The sequence below is a fragment of the Mustela nivalis genome, assembly GCF_964662115.1.
Source record: "Mustela nivalis genome assembly, chromosome: 11".
NCBI lineage: Eukaryota > Metazoa > Chordata > Mammalia > Carnivora > Mustelidae > Mustela > Mustela nivalis.
This window is the reverse complement of record NC_139030.1, coordinates 42,257,210-42,279,591: the sequence shown is the minus strand read 5'-3', so window position 1 is coordinate 42,279,591 and position 22,382 is coordinate 42,257,210. Positions and strand designations below refer to the sequence as shown.

The following is a 22,382-nucleotide window of genomic DNA, read 5'->3' as shown; positions in this document are numbered from 1 at the left end:
GAAGTTAGGTTACTTGTCAACAGTCACCCAATCAATCCTGCCAAAGCCAGGGTAGGAAGTCTAGCTTCTAGTCCAGTGTTCTTTGGATGAATCAAACTCCGCCCCCGCTTTGTTCCTCACCTGAAGGAGTCGAGACAGCATGGAAGAAGCTATTTTCAATGTCTATAGCAGAAGCTATTACCTCAATGTCTCGGGTATAATGGGGAGCAAAGGAGTTTTGGGGTCATTGCATTGATTTAATATTGTTTATTTTAATTATAAACTTAGTTTCCTAGACAATATGTATTTGTCTTCAGGCCAGACTGTTATCTCTTCACTTTTCAAGCATTATTTCTTACACTTAAGGAAAAATAAAAAATTGGGGACCACTGCATTTGGCTTTAGGTTGGTGTTGGTGGGAACCTTACATGGTATACAAAAATTTATCCCTACGAGAACTCAGGGTAGTCACTGATCATTCTCCGTGTTTCTATGTCCATAAAATGTCTCTGCTATTGGGAATAGTTCCCAAGTACTCATGTGTTTCTTGTAGTAAATCCAGCTATGGACTTCCTTTCATCCCTCCTTTAATTAAATCTATTACCCCTTTCCTTCTGGGAGAAGGCTTGGTCTACAACGAAGGTTTAATTTTAAAAAACTGAAAAAGGTGACCACAATCCCAATGCAGTGTTATGAATGTTGTATAAACACCAGTGACACAAACACATCTGTTGTCTCCCTACTATGGGCCTTTTTAGGGGAAAACTAGAAATGATTGTTTTTTTTTTTTAAAGAATACTATAGTTTATCTCTTAAGGAGGCAATTATAGAGTTTATCTCTTGGGCAATTCTAAAGGCTCTGATCCAACATTATAAAGCTTTAGGATAAAAATAAGATACCGCTACAGAATACAAAGTGGGATTCTGGGGACAAAAGAGGGCTCAGGAGGGGATGCAAAGGCAGGCCTTGCTTAGCCTGTAACCAATGAAGGGTGAGCTAGGAAGTGAAGCAGCGCTAAGGGTGTCCTCACTGCTCCGGGCTCCCTGGGTTGGGAAGGACCACGGCTGGCTGTGCTCAGGTCCTGGCTCCTCTGCCCAGCGGCCCTGTCTCAGGCTCAGCCCCTGGATGCTCGCAGGGAAAGCTGAGGCCCCCCGGGCGGCTCTCCCTCCCCACCTGCTGCTCCATTCCTCCTATTGTGCTAACTGCACTTCAAGGTAAAAGCCCAGGCATGCTTCCCCACGCAAACTGAGACTCTGTCCGCAGGAGCTAAAAGCAACAAAGGGATGCTATGGACTGGACAAAGCCAGCCTGTCAGGACACAGTCATTTTGCCATGGCAGCGAAGCTGGATGGTTAGTTTCTGTCTGCCTCTGCGGCCAGCGTGAGGCTGGAGGAGGACGGAGAGGCCGCAGACGCCAGCAGCCTTTTCTGGTGCAGCTCTTCCCACTTTCTTCTGTTCGCGGCCACGGAATCCAGCATCGGCTTCAGTTTCACATTGACCTTCACCAACGCCTGAAATAAAACAAAAAACAGGTAGAGGAGAAGAACCCGAGTCACTGACATGATTTTCCAGCTTTCATTGTTGAGGACAATGGAAACTGGCTGTAAGAGATAAGAGGTGATAATTATTTTGGTAAACAAGAGCTATTTACAAGAAGCAAATATGCATGTGACACCATTGTGTTACATTAATAGAACCCAGACAAGGCAAGGCACAAAATATCCAGCTCACACATTACTAATATGTCTATTGTTGTCTGCCACGGAGACCTCCAGATCTCAATAGACCATAAACTTCAGTTTTGACCAAGATATACCTTCCATTTGCTTCACCACGGATGGTTCTGGGTGGACTCACCTGAATAAGAAAGGCCAGGCAACATCCTGAAAGAAGAAAAGGTGCTCGTTTTTCACGCTGAGGATCTGGGAGCTGCGCTAAATGTACAGATGTGGATGCGCACATGGAGATGGATGCGCAAGAAGGGAGACAGGAATGGGGAGGTGAGGGCCGGGTGCCGCAGAGGGGAGGAGGGACGAGGACACAGGCTGAGGCTGGAGGCCAACCCAGGATTCAGGATCCTACTTGCAGGAGACTATCCTAAATATATTCTCCTTTACTCAATTTTGTTATTAAAGGAAAAAAAAAAAAAAAAAAAACAAGGGTCCCCTACTCCCTAATGGTCTAACCTTCCAACTTTACAAAACATGGATGGCCTCTGTCATGGAACAAAGCAATGAATAAAACAAGGATCAAGGAGGAGCTGTGGGGGTGTTAGCCCATGGAAAGGGAGTGTTCCTGTCCAATGCTTTGGGTCTTCATGTTGAGGCCACAGATGATCCCCTCACTCCATGGAGACACCTTGCGGGTATGTCCCCTCTTTCCCAGGGGAAACAAAGCCACTGCAATGTCAGCAAACCTCCAGAACAGCCTTCTTCAAGCAGGATGTGTGGTTAGGGGGTGGTCACAGTAAAGCCTCCCAAAGGAGGAAAGACTAGCCCTTCGTCCCTCCCTACCACGACTGCAAATCAACAATTAGATCTGATCTATCTCCTCAGATAGCCCCTACTCCAGGATAGGGGTTAAATGCAACTGGATGTTAGTTAAGTGAGTGTTGAAAAGCCCAGAAGTAACCAGGGATCCTACTGAGCCGTGAGCCCTCCAACCTGGCTAAAATGGGGTCCCTTCACACAGATGTCTCTCTCTCTTTTTTTTTTTTTTCCACATGGATGTCTCTTAAACGGAGCATATTCTCTCTCTTGAAAGCAGTCTTTATCACACCAGCCACCATTCAATTCTAAATTAGATTTATAAGCCATTCCATATGAAAATAAAACATAGCGACGTAATAACTCAGGTAGTGATCAAAATCCCCTTTATTTTTGTGAGAAAAATGCAGCTTATTGCTTTCTGCTCGATGCACAGTGTTTTATTTGGACAATAGCGTGGGGGTAACAACGAATGCCATGGTTTTATTTAGTATAGTTTGGCACTGGCTCCTCTTCACTCTGATCAAGCCTTTTAATTAAACTGACTAGTATAATTCCTATGGAAATTAGTGTTTATGTTATTTTCCTGCTACAAAAGCATTTCTCTAGAACTTATTTTTTTTTAATCCCAGGAGCACAAATTGGAATTTTTTTCTGCCTGAAATGTAATTAAAAACTCATTTGATTACTATATTTCTGGCTCTGTTTTACTTATTAAATTCCTGTAATCAGTTTTCTTTTATGAAGCTGCTGGGAAATGATCTCAAAAACAACACATTTTTCTCTTCCTTGGCAGGTTCCCGAGCATTTACTAAATTACATTCATAGCACCTGCCCATGATTCGAATTACTCCACCAATTTATTCCTTAAACCATTTAAGTTTATTTGGCTTAGCCCCAAATGGAGATTTCTTTCCTTTATCTAGCTCTTTGTTCTCTCTCTTGCTACCTTTGCGGTGAATAAAAAAAAAAAAATTTCCAGGGTTGGGGGGAGCAGAACATATTTCTCGGAAGTCCTTCTCTTTCACAGTCTCTTCAATTAAACACGGAATTGTCATAGTAGAATATCGTTTTCCCTGGCAGGTGCTGGTCTAGGCTAAGGTAGCAGAAGTCCCATCCTGTGCCATCAGTAAGGGTATTGCTCCTACTTTTCAGAAAGACTTGGATAGTCCTAAAATCTTCTCATCAGTGAGTGAAGCCTGATGAGTTCTGTGCAAGTGCTACTTGTTTGCAAGTCCTGTCTGACTTGTCCTTCACTTCACAAGAGAGAGGGGACAATTAACACCTGTCTAGTCGCTCTCCATAGAGATGCAAAGGGACTCTAAAGGTTAGATACTTGGCGCGATCCGCCCAGGGATGCTGAATCTCCTCCGGGACTCTCAGTGTTTACATATGCCGAGAGATGGTGAACTCACTACCTTCCAGGTGGTTCTGATTTTAGCATATTCCTTAGACTGAACTGAAATTTGTATCCTTGTAACTTCTACCTAATGGCCATTTGAGCTGGAATCTGCTTGAGCACCGTAGGACTGATGACTCATGTGCTGCTCCAAGTGTAGGTCGGGGTTGAGACTGACCTAAAACCCCAACTTTGGATGTTCTGCTTACTGTCCCTTGGGGCAACTGTCTGGCTCATGCAGGGGTTCCCAAGCTTATGCCAGCTCCCCCTGGCCCACCGCAGACAGCACCTTGGATCCTTGCCCACTACGGGCCATAGTCCTGGGCATCCAGTCATCCCAGTGGCTGAGGAACGCACTTGTTTCCTGATTCCATTCACTCTGTTGTTGAGTCCCCTTGTGACCAGTCAGGTACAGCTTATTATATTTTATTTATGCTTTGAATAAGTAATACATTCCCACAGTCCAATGTATATAAAAGGTAAAAAAGGTACAATGTAAAATCTCCCTTCATCTCTGCCTCAGACACTTAGTTTCTTTCCCTAGAGGCAATCAAAGTTATCAATTTCTTGGGTATCCTGCAAGAAATCTTTTCTGCATATGTAAGCACATATAGAAAATATATACACATAAAGAATATGTGTATGACATGTATATGCATACATACAATACATTATATGTGTGTGCGTGTTCAATTAAGTTGATTTCCCTTACCATTTTGGAGGTTTCTCTCAGAGATGGAGGGAAATCAAAACTTTGTGGAACAACATTACTATGATGCTTGAGTGAGCCCAAATGTACTGTGTATAAATTAGCACTTGGACTGTACAGAAAGGAGAGAGACCGAATTCTAATTTTCTATTGCTACAACACTGAGAGTTTCTTCTGCAGAGCTTAATCTGCTGTGAATCCCATCTATTCTCATTTTCCTCTGAAAAAACATAATTTTCACTTCTAGAAGTTTGATTTGTTTTTTTTTATATCTTCCATCACTCTGCTTATCATGCTTGATCTTTTCTCCACCCCTCTGCACATATAAAACATAATAAATGTCTTAATGTCCTTCACTATCGATTCCATGATCTGTATCATTTCTGAGTCCGTATTGATTGATTTTTTTTTTCCTCATTATTATGGGCCAAGTTTTCTTGCTTCTTAGCATGCCTGGTAATTCTTGACTGGATATCAGCCATTGTGAATTTTATGCTGTTGTGTACTGGATTTTTATTTAATCTATTTTATTATTTTTGCATTTCTTTAAACATTTTTCGGTTTTGTTCTGGAATGTGGTTAGGTGACTTGGAAATAATTTGGTCCTTTTGAGGCTTGCTTTTAAGCTTTGCTAGGTTGGTGCAGAGCAGCCTTTAGGCTAGGGTTAATCTGGGGCCACTACTGAGACAATAGTCTTCTGAGAACTGTACCTGGTACCTCATACATTTCCAGGGTTTTCTCTTACATTCTGGCTGATGGGAGCATCGACTGCTCCCCAGCCTGTGCGAGCCTTGAGCCTTGTTCTACTTGTTCCATTTGCTGTTTCTTTCTCCCCCTCAGCCTTAGCCCTCCCCACACGCACGTGATGAAGAGCACTCAAGACAGCTCTGCAGATCTCTGGAGCTCTCTGCCTCTCCCTCTCTCTCTCTCTCTGGTAGATTCTCTGGTCCTCTTCCCTGGGAACTCCAACCTCCTTGGCCTCCCCAGATTATGGGCTCTGCCTCCCCAGCTCAGTAAGAGGGCAGGGCTCTGCCTCAGTTTCCCTCCCTGTGCTGCAGCCTGGAAGCTGTCTCCAGCAGTGAGCGAAGACAATGGCAGGCCTCATTTCATTTGTTCTCCTCTCTCAGGAATCACAGTATTGTACTGCATGCTGCCTGTGTCCACTGTCTGTAAACTGTTGTTTCATGTTTTTCCTCTGTCACTCTCTCATGGCCAGCAGAGAAAGTCCCTTATCCGTGGTTTTGAACAGCTCTGTTTTGGGGGCTATCCTGTGAGCTCCTACGGAGAGTGGAAATAGGGCCTGTCATCTTCGTGTCAGTAGCTCCTACTGCAGCGGCCCTGGGGAACAAGAGCCCTTCCTCTCCTCTGCCCCCAGAGCAGTGGCAGGAAGAAGGGGTGAGGCTAAGACAGCTGCCGGTGGCTGAGAGTGGGGTCAGGACGCTCTGACCTGCTGCAGAATGCTGCTGTAAAAACAATCCCAGAATGACCCTCCTGGGAAATGAATATAGTATTCTCTCCTATTACCATTATTCCTGAGACCATGTTTTTTAAAATCAGCTCACCAAGCTGCTAGGATTCAGATTCTGGCCCTGCTTTCTCTCTGCCATCATTGTCCACATTAGCTGTCATCTGACCTGGTGTGTGCTTATTAGCTGACCGCAGTCACTTCTTAGAACTCAACTGCTCCATAGATGGGGCAGATGTGGGACAAAGGGATAAACAAAGAGAAAGCCACATTCTTAGAAAGACTCATTACTCCTCTACTCTGTTGTTGGAAGGGGGCGTAAAGGTGCACAAGCAAATTAAAACCACATTTGTCTTTGAACTTGGAAATGTCCAACTCTGTCATTAATATCTTTTCAAAACTATGAGGGAGTTGGGGCGCCTGGGTGGCTAAGTTGTTAAGTGTCTGCCTTCAGCTCAGGTCATGATCCCAGGGTCCTGGGATTGAGCTCTGCATCTGGCTCCCTGCTCAGCAGAAAGCCTGCTTCTCTCTCACCCACTCCCCCTGCTTGTGTTCCCTCTCTCGCTGTGTGCCTCTCTGTCAAATAAATAAAATCTTGAAAAAACAAAACAAACAAACAACAAACAACACTTTGAGGGAGTTATCTGAGCTGGCTATTCATTTATTTTTTTAAAAGGCCAAAGAGACAAGATGGTTTTCACTTCCTATGGTTGAATTATATAATTCCAGAGTGCTGGCAATAAGATTTAGTATTTTCTGTCTTTCCTCATCCCCACCTTACCCAAGAGAAATAATCAGAAACTAAGAGGTACAATATATGGTGGAAAAGAATGTATTTAAAGTATTTCTTGGGGTGCCTGAGTGGCTCAGGATTAAGTGTCTGCCTCTCAATCAGGTCTTGATCCCAGGACCCGGGGATCGAGTCCCGTGTCAGGCTCCTTGTTCAGCGGGGAGTCTGCTTCTCCCTCTCCCTCTGCCCCTCCCCCTGCTGTGTTCTCTCGCTCTCTCTTTCAAACAAATAAATTTTAAAAAAATAAAGTATTTCTTTAATATCAATTTTTTGATAAAATATAAAATTAGACTTGGAGCCCATCTCAACTGTTTGAGGCAATATCCCTGTTATGAAGATATGATCACTTTACTACCAGGATTAATTACTTTCTGAATGAAAAATGTCAAAAAGACCATTTGAGGGTTGGTACCTTGAAATGGAAAATCACTGATGATGTGACCAGCTGGTGTCATCTCTGCGCAGACCTTCACTGGGAGGGGCAGGAGTGCATGCAAGCGGTGGCAGGCCCTGAGATTCTTTTGGGTTCACATGACTGGCCAGAGCATCTCTGAGGAACAAAGGCGGCTTCTCCTGAGGGTATGCGCCTTCAGAAAGAAGGGGCCAATTGGGGGAGGAAATCCAAACTTTTACATTGTTGAACTGCTACGTTTCTTGGTTCCCAGAGATTCAAGCTAACATAGTCCTGAATTTTCCATGCCACACGGCAGCAGTGCAGTTGGCTAAAAAGCATATTTGGCTCGCCAGCCTTCCACTTTTCTGTGAAGGCCAGAGATAGTGAACTGCTTGTCCAGAACTGAGCTCATCACCGTCCTTCAAAGCACCTCTTCAGTTTACTCTCTTGGGGAACTGAACATTATCACCTCCATCCAACCGTTGAGCCCAGAAATCTATGAGCCATCCGTGACATCTCCCTCTGCCCCCTGCCTCCCAACAATCAAACTTATCACCAGGTCCTGTTAATCCTGCTTCCAAGGTGTCTTTGCATATCAGTCCCTTGCCATGTCTCCAACCCTGGTTTAGATGACCATCAGATGCCCGACTGCTCTAACCTGTTCCTCTCATACCGAGATGCCTGCCTTCCCCTCCCCCCATCCAATTAGCCATCCACATTGTAGCCACAGATTCCAGCCCGTACTTCTCTACCCTGAGCCTTTCAGTGGCTCCCATTTGATATAAATGTGCTGGAAGACTCTACCGGAAAAGGAGAATCATGGTATTAAAAGAGAATAGAATTCAGAAACAAAACAGGATAGGGAATAAAACCCAAAGGAAAACTTGAGTTAGGGTACAAAAGCAGAATTTTGAAATGCCCAAGTAATCCCATCAAGTTTTCTAGAAAACCTGAAATCCACATCTTTCTATGCATCTTTCTAGAATTTTCCTAAGTAAAAAGAAAGAAAGAGAAAAGCCGAACTCCACATGGTGTGTTTGGCAGGGGAGTTGCTGAAGTGTTAGTTACTACATGTGAGAACAGATGGAGCTGGCTGTGGGGTCCAGATGGGAGGCAGCAAACAGATTCCTCCTCAACCTCACTCCTTCTCTCCCCAGTTCAACGGCCTTTGAAACTCAAGGTTGTGTAAAAATTAATTTGCATTAAATTGCTTAAGATAATGTATTAACTATCCTAGGAGGCTTCCAGCAGTTTTTAAAACTTGCTTCGAAAAACAAATAATCAAACCCTAATGGTGAACACAGAAGCAAGCCAAGACTTCTGTGAATAAATGTTTTTAAACATTCACATTAAAGATACCAGTTTTTAAATAAATCTTTAGTGTGTAATTTGCTCAAGTCAGAAAGTTAATAATAATCGTTTATATATGTTACACGTATAACTAGGCCAGGGACTGTGTACTCTTGCGTTCTCCCCAGGCTAGACTGCAGTGGAGATCAAAGGGCTCTAGCCTTATGACTTCTGCCCCATTTGCGGACAGAGTCATTTACTCTGCCAGGACTCTGGTATTTCTAACAGAGATTGCTAGTTGCCTTCCCAATTAATATGCATTAGGAATGGTCAGCGAGCTATAAGCAGAATTCATGAGGAAGAGTTTCTGAGAAAACTCTTAAATGGGGGTTTATTCAGCTGGAAGTTATATCCTTTTGCTCTTGGTCCTATCTCCTTATTGGTGCTGGATTATTAACATGATGGCTGGAGCTTTAGTGGCTACTTTGTGACTATGAGGCAACTTTGAGTATGGGAGCCATGTGCTAAGGAAAGATAAACAGGGACTGGGTCTCTGATGGCTATGAAACTACCATATCATAGCAGTCTAGAATGGACTTCTCCGGACTATTTTGAAGCAGAGAGAAAAAGAAATCTATTTTGTTTAAGCTATTGTGATTTCAGAAAAAGAAATCTATTTTGTTTAAGCTATTGTGATTTCAGCTGTGTGCAATTCCTAATTGAGAGAACTGATGTCATGTTATAGGTCTCTGTTTTCTGTCGAACTATGCAGATGTCAAAGAATTCTAGTTGATCCCTTGCACTAGGGAATTATGAGTTAACTTTTTATGATAGTGGGTTATAAATGAACTGTAAGAGACAGCAGAGGCTCTACACTGTCCCTTTACTGTTCCTCTGATAATAGAATCCATTCCATGTGTTTTGAGTAGGCACAGTAACTCAGGCCTGACCAACAAGAGTGCCCCAGTGATTGGTGTAGGAATGGGGCTGTGGCTCAAGGTAAGGCATTCAGAGCTCTCTCTAGGTTTTACCTGGGACTGCCAGAAATGAGGTTTTTCTTTTCATCTTTCTTTTGGTGTGGTAATACCTATAACAAACATGTGACCTTAGAGCGGCCAGCACCTGTGAGGAAAGCCTGATTGAGAATGATGCCAAAAGATATGTAGGGGGTGAGAAAAGGGGACATATGTTATGGTATCCTTTGAATCCCCTGGCTGTAACTCTGCCACCCAGCCAGCTGTGCCTCTCAGCTCACCAGTTTCCTGAGCCAATCAATTCCCATTTCAGCTCAGACTAATTTGAGTGAGTTTCTGAGCTCCAAATAGTCTTTTGCTGTCACTATTTTCCTCTTGTCACTCCCAGAATTACTCAAGATTGAACCCCCACCACTGGACTTTGAACTGGTGCTGGCTGACCTAAGGAAGTCTCAGCTTCCTCAGCACACAAAGTTGCTGCTGACACTCACTGGGCTGTGCTCTTTACCAAGTTAGTGAGGGTCAGAGATCAGGTAGCAGTTCTTTCCCTTCTCCTTGAATCCCAGGAGCCTGCCAGTTTCTTTAAAAGGCTGCTCATTCTTCGCCTCCCACGTTATGGGGACTCAGAAAATGCTAACAGTGTATGCCAACTCCCTCTGGTGGCCAAGTGAGCAGCCCTGTGGAATTTCAGCTTCCCAAGGGAATCGGGACTCATCATTTTCCCTGTGGGCCAGGTGAGCTCTGACAAAAAGGACAAACTGCAACTGGCTGTTATTTTCGCCTTAGTGGGAGTTCGTTATTACTCCCTGTTTGCCGTATTGGGTGAGATGCTCTCTCCATTTGAGAAAATTAGTTTTCTATACATGTGATATCTACTCTCTAGATCTGTTACTCGGAAGCTGGAACAGCTTGGCTGGGTCCAAATTTTGCAAATGCTAAAAGACATTGTCAGATCTTTCTGAAAAGTTTTAGTGACATTTGAGATCTTAAAATCTAAATAATGTGAAGCAGTTACCCGAACAGCAGTAAAGATGATAAAGCCACAGAGGTAATGCTTATTAAGAGGGCACGGTGAGCTCATTAGATTCCAATGTGAGAGTGATTCAGATCTATAATGAGAATCCCAAGGGCATAGTCTGGTCCAGCTATAACACTGATGTTTGTAGCATCGATGTCTAATATCCTGAAAGCTAATTACGGTACTAGTAATAACTTAGATCCTTTCCTTTCCAAGGTGTGAAGCAGGTGCTCCAGAGCTCGATAGCGATCTTCTCTCTCTCTTTTCTTTCCACTTGCAGTCCCTTCCTGACCTCTCAGGTTACGTGTTTTGCTTACTTTATTTATACGCTCGAGGGATTCCTCTGTGGAAAATGATATTTACAAATGACATTAACGTTCTGAGTTAATGAGGCAGGAATTTTAGTCTCTCCTAGGATTAACAGCATTGTTATTTCCATCATATAGGGCAAGAGTCCTAAACTCAAATGTCTCCAGGGACAAGGCCAGTAGAGTTAATGCATGAAATAGGCTGCACGAGACAGCTGGGAGTCGTGGGGCCTCCGGGAAACTGGACAGTTCCCAGTGTTAAAAACTGCGTTCAACTGAATGAAACATGTCTGGAGGCTGAGTCAGTGTCAGTTCTGTGGGCTGCCATGTGCCTGCCGTGACAGACGGGAAAACCTACCTTGCCAAAATGAACTCACTGCTGAGGACTGACTGTGTCCCATGTTCCAGGCTCCATTTGAGGATCTCTCCGTATGTGAGCTGATTAAACCCCACAACAGTGTGGGGAGATTGGTAGTATTGACCCCATTTTGACAGATGAGGATCCTTAGATTGGGGGAAATTAAGTCAAAGGCACCAGTGTGAACATGGTTAAAAAACAGAGTAGCTGCAAAGTCAGTCATGGCCTGCCTGAGTACAGAGCCCGTGGTGTCTTCCCATGAAGGGTTCTCACTGGGATGCTGGGAATGACAGGTGTCTGTCTCACTGAACTGCAGTGTCAGGAGAGAGGGGCGACTCTTTATTCTGGGGCCTGGGACACTGTTTCAGGACAAACCCACGGGATGGAGACAGCCTCCCTGAGTAATGAAGAAACACCATCTCCCAAACATTAGGCGTAGACGGTGACTCTTTTATCTGTGACTCATCTACTCTCTCCTGCCCCAGGAAAATAAAACAAGGGTTTTAAGTAGTAAATAACAGGCAGGCCCAAAGACAGCTTGTGTAAATGGGAGCAAGGAGAACCGTCTCTTCTGTTATAATGAGCCCCTCTAGGATACTGTCCTAGGTTATCCTGTTGGTTGGGTTTTTAGAGCGTATTGGTAGCTAATCAATCATGTTCACAGTGTAGGCAACATCTGACTTGGAAGGAACGGCTGCTGACCCAGAAGCCACAGCCTTTGATGAATGGGGCTTTGTAGCAGGGGTGGTTGGAGCATGTAACTAAAGCTCAGCCACACCGCTCCGTGCACCAGGATGTTTTCCGGTAAAACTTCACCATCTGCGATTTTATAGAAATACATAGACTTGGTTATTTTGGCCAAGTTCAATGTGCAAGAAGGACAATTTAAACATTTTCAGTTTGTTGAGATACATTTTGTGTGGATTTCTATACATTTTGTGTGGATTTCTCAAGTACATTGAGTCCTAGGCTTCCCCGAACAGAACGGATAGAGTGCCTACATGGGCGGGGGTTGTACAGATACGGAGCTGCAATTCCATGCCTTTGGCGAGAATGGTGTTCTGAGGAAGGTGCTATGGGGCTTTCAATACAGAATTCTAGAATACTCCATGAGCATTTTGATCGTCGATTTTTTTTAGCTTATATTTGAGCATTTCAAAGGAGTCCAAATACTAATTATTGGTACTGGTGAACTTTATAGTGGGCACCATGCAGATGACTAGGAAACAGTTCTTGTGAGGCTTTACAGGTGTCCCCATGCTCAGTACCACACAGGCTGAGGAAAGACTGCTCAAGGCCCATGCACCCCAATGTCCCACATCTACAGAATCCCAGAGCCAGAGCATCCATGAGAAATGCAAGATCCTTGGGACAAAAATCTTTTAGTCCTTTGGTGGTCTCTCTCTGTATGGAAGGAGAACATTCTTTTTCTTCATTTTATAAGATAATGAAGAAAGTGAGAGTTTGGAGAGAGAGACTAGGGAGAGAAGAAAAGGAATATTTTGCACACCACTGGGTCTATGCGAAGGATGTTTCTTCATGAGCTGACCTTCTCTTTGTCCAAAGAAAGAGGCCAAACTGGTCATTTTAAGATCTGGTCCAGGGCATATTATCGTGGCTCTTCTTTAATTACATTGCTAACTTTCCCAAAAGCTATGATACAGAAGTTTGTGTGTGGGGGGACAGTAGGACCACAACACTGGGTATTTATTTTATTACATTACTGAAGTACAGTTTAAGGATGGGAACTTCAGAATGTTATGAATAGAAACTTCCTAATGGGCAACGATTTTCTATCTTTCAACTTTGGAATCATTTAAAAGTAAATAAGTGGGGCACCTGGGTGGCTCAGTGGGTTAAGCCTCTGCCTTCCGCTGGGGTCATGGTCTCAGGGTCCTGGGATCTCACCCTGCATCGGGCTTTCTGTTCAGCAGGGAGCCTGCTTCCCTGTCTCTCTCCTGCCTCTGCCTACTTGTGATCTCTCTGTGTCAAATAAATAAGAAAGAAATAAATCTTTTAAAAAAGTAAGTAAGTAGCCCAATAAAATGACAAACTAGAACTAAATTCTAAAACTACATGGAAAGATAAACAAGCATTCTTAGAAAAAAAGGGTGAAACTAGGGTTATCATTCAAACATATTATAAAAGACATTAATTAAGATAGTATGACAAGGTGGACAGATTGATAGAACAGAAGAGAAAGACAAAAAATAGAGTTAAATTTAAAGAAAGTTAGCATATGATGGAAGTGAGTTTTTAAATCCTAAGGAAAAACACCAGTCAAAAGCTGATGGAAAAACTGGGGAGCCATCTGAAAACCTAGTTGGATTCTGACCTCATATGTCACATCCAACAAAATAAAGTACAGCCAGATGAATCAGAGGTACGAATGTAAAGAAAAAAAAAAACATAAAATACTAAAAGATGTTCTGAGAAAAACTCGTCATTATCTTTTTGCAATGGGAGAGTCATTCTATGTATGACATGGAATCCAAAAGCCACAAAAGAAAACAGTCCTGAATTTGACTACCTAAAATCGGTATATTTCTCTACAGCATAAACAAAGGAAAAAGGTGAACGACAACCTGGGGAAAATATCTGCCACTTTTGCTCAGATAAAGGTCTATTTCCTTAATATATAGTGAGCTCCTACAAATCAAAAAGAAAAGACCACCAGCTGAATAGAAAAAAATGGCAAAAAATATGAAGAGTTTACAGAAAAAATACTAGTTGCTCCTGACAAGTCTATCCTAAAAATATGATTAGACTCATTTACGATATGGAAAATGCAAATTAAGAGATTGGCTTTACACTATCTTATCAGCACAATTCAAGAAGTTTGATAATGTAGTTTGTTAGTAAGGATGTGGAAAGAGGAGTCCCTCACATATTCCTGGTGAGAATATAAATTGGTTCATACCCCACAGAAGGAGAGTTGGCAATACCTATCAAGACGTCAAATGCTTGTGTGCCAAATGGCTAGTAAATTCCTCTTCTGAGTATTTATCTTTCAAATAAAGTGTGAAGAGTATGCATTTACAAGGATACTTATTGGGCAATGTTTATAGTAGCAAACTATGAGAAATGACATCGGTGTTCTTAAGTAATCAATTAATTATCAGTTAAATATTTTATTCTTTATCTTTAAAATCTAATACCCTGTGGCCATCAAAAAGATGGCAGCAGCTGTTGTCTGGGCAGCAAACAGGAAAATCTCAAAAATATATTAAGCGTGAAAAAGCATGGTCTGGGCAGGATATATTATGCTCATATATGTGCACATACATAATATATACATACACACATGCATACAGGTATATACATATATATGAGCAGAGTATATATATATATGCTGTATTAGAAAACACTGTATGGGGTGCCTGGGTGGCTCAGTTGGTCAAGTGTCTGCCTTTAGTCATAATCCCTGGGTCCTGGGATCAAGCCCCACATTGGGCTCCCCACTCAGCGGGAAGCCTGCTTCTCCCTCTCTCTCTGCTGTTCCCCTTCCTTGTGTTCTCTCTCTCTCTCTCTCACTCAAATAAATAAATAAATAAATACTCTTTAAAAAAATAAAAACAAACAGTGTATAAACAGTGTGTGTAAAAACAATGGAAAAACCCACTGTATTTATGCTTTCTAAAGATCTCCTTTAGATGCATACACGAGAAGGTCTTTAAAGGTGGTGGCCCCCAAGGGAGGTGACTGGGGGACTGGAGTGTGAGGAAGGGTCACTTTTCTCTAATACGTTCGTGCCTTTTGAATTCTGTTCACTGGATGTGTATAAAGTATTTAACAGTAAAATATTTTATTAAAAATTTATCATGAACTGATAAAGGAACTAACAATCTTCAGTCATGTGTGAGACTTATTAAATAACACATCGTCTACCTGATGGTTAATAGTGAAAGAAGGCTTACAGATACAAGGATAAAGAAAAGAAATGCTTAGTTCATGAAGATCAAAAGAATTTACTATTTCACTGCCATAACTCAAAAATTATTTCAGGACGTTCAAGTACACGGCGATACTGTTATGTATATGTTATGCGACGATATCATAACCCCCTCCCCCAGGCCATTCTCCCCCTACATCACAAATAAGGGCCCACTACCTCATTGATCCTAAACATTTCCTCTAAGAAGCGATCAATGTCCCCTGCCTGGCCATTAAATAGATTTTGAAAAACTCTTCAATCCGTATCAGTCTCATATCCTTATTTAGTTCCTCAAATTTGCCCTCAGCTGGGAATTGGGCAGGCAACTGTGATTCTGTTGTGTTCACCACTCATTTGAAGGGTCCCATCCATCATCATTTCTAGGCCTTTTCTGATGCAATGTAGCTTGTTCTTTGTCTTTCTTAAAAACTGAATGGCTGTTAAATTATCCATTTATCTTCCTTCAGATTTTCTGTTCAGTTTCTCAGGCCCTCTCAGGGCTGTCTTTTCTACCTTGTTTGCTGACTTTTCATTCCATTTCCCCTGTTCTCCGAGGCATCTTGGTTCACCATGCTGTCCTTCAAAACAAACTCCCTGGTTCAGTCAGCTTTCTGCTTGCTGGAAATCTGCCTCACTACGCATGTAGACTTCCTTTTCAAAATCTGTCCCTTCAGGATAGCTTTGAACACTCTGAGATAACACGTTTCAGACTTTCCCCATAGATGGCAGGGTGTTTGGGGACAAACCATCACTGAAGGTCGAAAGTCTTGGGCTGTAAACCAGCTCTGCCACTATTAAGTCGAGTCACAAGTGACCTTTCAAGTTTCCGCTTTCCCAACCTACGGATTATTTGCAAGCTCCCTTCTAGTCAAGAATCTTCATATCACAACAGCATGTCGTCTTCGTGTACAGTGACCCATTGAGGATGTGAAGTTTGTGGCACATTAAGGCCTACACACACACTCTTTTTCTCTCTCTCTCTCGGGGGCAGCAGGAGTCCAGATTTGGAAGCAGAAAGAATCTAAGCTCACTTAATAGCTGTGTCTTCTTGGGCAAGATACAGAAACTCTCCAACCTCAGCTTTCACATCTGGAAAAGGGGGATGATAGTAGTATTTGGCTTGCTACCCCTAAGTGGATTGAATCTGATAATGCATGGAAGGTCAGACTGGTGCGTAGCATGTAGTACATGCTCAGGAATGTTATTAGAGACTCATAACATCTTAGTAAGCTAGGCAGTTTGGCTGTTATTCCAATTTACAACACCGGCCACTTAGAGGTCATATTAATGATAGTAACAATAATAATGACTTACATGTACGGAGGGCATTAACCTATCATGTTTATTCTTCCCAAAGTATTTCCACTCGCCTCCTCTCCCTCAGTTCAGACTCTTGGAAAGGTTGGTATTAACTGTCATCAATTCCCTTTGTTCCAAGAAGAGAGCCCCTTTGTAAGACCAAAGACCTTTAAAATGTAGCAGAGTGGAGATACTTTCCGTCCAACCTATAGGCCTGTGGTGATCACCATATAAAATCCGAGGAGGGGCGCCTGGGTGGTTCAGTTGGTTAAGCATCTGCCTTTGGCTCAGGTCCTGATCCCAGGATCCTGGGATCGAGCTCCCGTTGGGCTCCCTGCTCAAGGAGGAGTCTGCACCTGTCTCTCTCTCTGCCCCTCCCTCTGCTTATGCTCTGTGAAATAAATAAAATCTTTAAAAGAAAGATGTTGGAGGATAGCAAGCTTTAGATTTTATAAGTGTGGAGATTTTATAAGTGAAAGAGGATACTTATAAAAACACTCAGCTGCTACTGGCCTGTCATAGGTCTCATTTCTATTTCCCTCTGTCCCTTCCTCTGTGGGTATTTGTTGTTCTCTTTCTCCTTTCCTACTTAGTTTTTGGCCTTTCAGACCATCTGTAGCACTAAGATTATGGAGGACATAGGAAAGCGAGGACTTGGAGAATTACTCTTCCTTTTCCGTTATTTTATGGTTCTGTAGTTTATTCTTCCCTTTGCTTGTAGGAGGCAACGGCTGGTAGGCTGAAACTCCCCCTAATCAACCGGGGTGATTGTGAACAGCTAGTATAACCTCCCTACTTTCTCAGCCGTGAAATAAAGACAGAAATGCTAACGCCCGCCACAGGGCAACTTGGGAATGGTGGCTTATTTCAGGGCACGCAGAAAGCACACGCCGCAGAGGGGACACAGGGGCTTCCCAGCAGCGCGGCGACAACCCACTCTTTTCCCGTCTCTGCTCCCGTCCTTGCTGGCTGTGTTGCCAAGGCCGTCCTGTGGGGTCTCCCCGCAGCTGAGGAACAGCCTGCATGAGGGCGGAGGGCGGTGGCACCGCTTGTGCCGCGCATTGCTGCTGAGCCACAGATGCGATGAATGCAAATCAGTGTAATGTGCTAATGAAGGAAAATGCAGAGGGGCCCTGAGGCTCTGTCTCTACCTCCAGGGAGCAAAACCGAGCTTTTACCAGGAGCCTGTCGTCGGAGTGGATTCCTCAAGGAAGAGTAGGGTTTGCTGGGGGAGAAGAGGGAGAGGTAGTGCGGGCAGCGAGAGCTGTGTGAGCAAAGGCATGGTGTGCGAGCGTGCACGCATGTGTGCGTGTGTGCACACGCATGTGTCACACCAGTGGACTGGCAGTTTGGGAAATGGCTGGTGGCCAGGTACTTCAAGAGCAGAGGGGATGGAGGAAGGAGGGAGAGAAAGTGAGCAGAGGAAGGTCAGACGTGCCAGCTTTGACTTTTCCCTTCAAGCACGGGGAGGGAGGTTGGGTCTGAAGGACCCACGATCAAATTTGCTTTAGGAGGATAACTCCCCAGTTGATTTGCGGATGGGACTGAGGGCATGAAGCTGGAGAGGGCCTGCTGAGGGTGCCAAGGTCTGAGTGGGGAAAGAGGACCCAGAGGAAGAAGAAAAGTCATGATGTGGCAATGAGAAAATAATCACCAGCACCTGGTCTTGTTTTATAACGTATTTCCCGTCTTACCGATGATACCAGGTTTTTTGAAGTTGTCTTTTTTTGTATTTACTGTATACTCTGAATTCCTTCTTCCCTTCGCGTCTTTTGATTTGCTTCCACTCCTTCATACAGGAGGCTCTCCTGAAACAGCCAGTGGTCCTTCTCTGTTTGCATAATTCAAGGACAAGGCACGGAAAGACAGGCTGTGTGACTGGCGGGACAAGAAGGGCAGAAGTTGTGGGGGGCTGTGTGCACGCTGACCCCTGAGCTTCATTCAAAGGGCGACCTTTGGGGAGCTGACTCCCACTGAAAGCGTCCCAAGTGCAAGTACGTGCAGATCCTTTCTCTGAGGCCACCGTTTCTCTCAAGAAGAATCCCACTCTTCTGCTCCTGGGCTTTCTGGCTGTTGGCATCCTGGGTGAGGGGTAGGAGGGCAACTGGGGACCCAGGCAGTCATTCCACAGACTTCTAATTTCAGTCATGAATTCTCTGGATGAGTGCTCTGTGGGAAGAGCTTTCTGGTCTCCTGGCTGGCAGCGGGGACAGAGGTGGTTTACCTTGGCTATGTGTGTACTGAGGTTCCACTCACCCGCTTCTAACCTTTCTGTTTATTTCCAGGCTTATGCCATCACCTCATTGTTGTGGATCAAATTGTGCCCACCCCTCCCCTAAAGATATGCTGAAGTCCTCACCGCTGCTACCTGGGGATGTGACCTTATTTGGAAACTGGGTCATCGCAGATGTAATCAGGTTAAGATGAAGTCATATTGGATTGGACAAGCCCTAAATCCAATGGCTGGTGTCCTTATAGGAAAGGCCATATGACGATACAGGACACAGACATGGGAGAAGAATGTCACATGAAGAGAGAGGCAGGAATTGGAGTGATACATCCAGAAGCCAAGTAATACCAAGGATTTCTGGTAACCACCAAAAGCTAAGAGAAAGGCATGGAACACTTTCTCTCTCAGAACCTCCAGAAGGAACCAACCCTGCCACGCCTCGATTTTGGGCTTCCAACCTCAAGATCTGTGAGAGAATAGATTTCTGTTGTTGTAAGCCACCCAGTTTGTTGTACTTCTTAGCCCTGGAAAATTAATACACCCCCTCTTGGTGTACTGGGCCCCTCCGAGTCTTAAGCCTCTCAGGAGCACCTTCTGAATGACAGATCAGCTCACTTGCATCTGCAGACCTTCTGGGATGTTATTTCCATGCCAACTTTTAGTATTGGAGGAGATCTTATGTCCTCTCACATTCTGTTGTCCTTGAGAGTTTTTTTTTTTTTTTAAAGAAATACAACTTCATTATTTTGAATCACGCTTAATAGTTTTAAATAAGTCAATAAAGTACTGAACAAAGGTGTTCATTTCAGAATTACCCCTTTTAGCAAAAAGAAAAAAGAAAGTAGGTAATGACTGAATAAATTATGACAAGTCAACTGACTGGAATACCAGGCAGCTGTTTCAAAGGATAACATGAAAATTGGCTTAGGAACATGGGTACGTGTTAGAACGTTATATTAAATGACCAAAACAGAATACACTAGTGTCTCTGGGTAAATTCATGTTTCCATGTGGACAATAGCATAAAGGAAGAAGAGAATGTGAGGTCCTCCTAATAGCCTGCTCTTAATGATTCAAGTATTCTGGAAGGTGATATGTTTTCTCCACCATGTTCCTTATTTCCTTGTTAGCAGAGTCCTTAACATCCTTACTTATACTAACAGTCTGTTCAAGGGAATCTAGGGTTTTTTTTTAATATCATGTTCCTCAAAAATTTTTCACCTTCTTTTCAATACCCAAGAAAGTTTAAACCTTTTAAAAAATTCCTTTATTATTATATTAATGGAATTCTCAGAAGGATGAGGAGATAACTAGTGAGGCCAGTCTGCCGTCTTCTATTGGCAATGTCAACCTGCTTTGCAAGGGAAAGTCTTAGGTCAAGAACAGCTTAACATAACATGTTCCTTGAGAGAATTTTCTATAGTAACCAGCTAAATAGAATCCATGAGCCCATTTGGTCTTCGAGGAATTCCTCTCCCTGGAATCCCTGCTCTGGTCCCTGTATCCTCCCCTCTGAAGGATTCAGAGTTTCATTCAGCAAATGGGAAGTTCACAAAGATAGAGTGCTACTGGCCAGAACTGAATCAGCTTTTACTTCCTCAGGGCAGTATAGTGAGAAGCAGCAGAAGAAGACAGAAAGGACTTGGATTCGAATTTCCGGCTCTATTCTGTATTAACTGCTTCACTAGAATTAAGTCCATTAACTTCTGTAGCTTTCACTTTTCTCATATGTTAAACTTAGACCATTAGACATTATAAGATCCAGGATGAAGTATTTTCTTCTTCACAGTTAGGGTCAAATTAAACTGTATCTCTAAAAGTACCTTGTAAACGTAGTCAGTGTTCAACAAATATTTGCTTTCTGAAAAAAATGTGCATTAGTATACCCCATGTCTGTCAGGACTCTAGTACTGAATATCTTCTTTTCCAAGCGTTCAGTCTGGTAGAAGTCTTCAACTTCGTTTTAGACCCTGGCTAACAAGTCAACCGTTGGGCTGCCTTATTGGTTGGTCTGTGAGGTGGAAAGCCTTGCTCTCTCTGGCCACATGGCCATCTAGCCTCTGCTTGCTAGATGAGCCAATGTGCCTTGAGTGATTTATTTCATATTTTTATGGCTGCAGCTCAGATAATTAAATATAAGAGTTGTGATGGCCGGTCATCCAGATAGTGCCTCCTTGAATTCTCTTAGGAAACATTTCGAGTAGTACAGAAGATTCTGTTTGGCAATAGCATAATAAGAATGCTTTATGTTTATCTCATGCCTCACTTCCCACGAGCTCAAGCCATGCTGACCTTCCAAATGCACATTAAATTGCAGAAATTTCGGAGAGGCACTTACAGTGCAAAAAACAATCTTTAAAAGAGGCCTTGATTCATTCCTGGTGGAAAAATGCAATTTTCTTCTCTCTCTCTCTCTCCTGCCTTCCCACTCTCCCCTCTCTCTTTTCCTCTTTTCTTGAAGAGATTCAAAGAAGAGAGAACCATGAAAAAGAGGTAAATCAGCTCTTAAAATATGTTTTCTAGAGGTGCTGGGAAGCAATGTAAGACAACATTCCAGGCCTTGTATGGACTTGAGGTAAATCATTTTTAACTTCTTGATTCTCAAGCAGAAACCCTTTCAAATGAATTATTTATGCTGATCAGCCAGATAAGGAGAAGTAGATCTTATCTTAAATTCTACCTTCAGAAGCCTTATGAGGTTATATATTATCTTTTTTTTGAAGCTAGATTACAGCATTTTAATATGGATTCATCATGGCAGTTTTGAACTCACAAGATGCACATGAATAGGAATAGATTAAGTGCTACTGTATAAAGAACAGTGTTTTTTAGATTTGCATGAAATGAAACAAATCAGGTCCATTTTATTTACAAGAAAATGTACCTGGAGCTGGTTGCTTTATCAAGCCCAACTCATTTTTGGAGGCGGAAAATTCTCTCTAAAATCAAACATCCTGGCACATCAGATATTCAGGAAGAACTCTGAGATGTAGCCAAGGGTGTGAGATGCCGTCACCTGTCACATACCATGCTCGATGCAGGCAGCGACGTGAACTTGAATGCTGTTCTGTTAGTAAGCCCTGTCCAGCACTTCCCTCTTCGCAGCACATGATTATCTGACACTTGTAGTAGTGGTAACTGTTAGGAAATGTGGAATCTGAAAAGCCTTCTAAGTCAAAGAAAGATTACATTTTAATTGTAACAAACTTAGCATGTTTTATGGTATTCTGATTTGATTATAATTTGAATATAATTCAACATATGTTGACATCACATGTGTATAATGCATGACATAAATTCTTGAGATCCATATATATATCCATATCTATATGCTAGCTCTCTCAATGTGAATATTAAAATAACTACAAGACTATATTTTCTGCCAATGCTGGATAAAAGAAAATCTCATGTATTTCCTAGCTGAAAAAATCAAAACCCGGAAAAATTCACGGCTATAAACTGGCCTTTTTATATGAGAATTAAGGGCCAATTCAACCATGATGAGAACTAAACCACTTTCTAAAAAGATATCATAGGCCATATACTTCGGATTATGGGCAGGAATAGAACAGTGCGCACTCTGACGAAAGGTTTTATATATTTATAGATGATAATTTAACATGATGTTATAAACCCTACTCTGCACATTCCGCTGCTTATACTTAATTCTGCACCCATCATGCATTCCTCTGTTTCTTCATTCATTTGTTCCACAAACGTTCATGGAGCAGTGCTGGGCCCTGTGCTG

General features: G+C 42.9%; 1 protein-coding gene across 1 annotated transcript in view; it reads right to left on the bottom strand.

Annotated features, from left to right (window-relative positions):
* Positions 1–231: 231 nt before the first annotated feature.
* PDE11A (phosphodiesterase 11A) overlaps positions 232–22,382 on the bottom strand; it is a 380,751-nt gene continuing 358,600 nt past the window's right edge. The window contains exon 20 of the mRNA XM_082689397.1: positions 232–1,491. Coding sequence (XP_082545523.1) covers positions 1,333–1,491 — 159 coding nt within the window. The 3' untranslated portion in view covers positions 232–1,332. The remainder of the gene's footprint in view (positions 1,492–22,382) is intronic.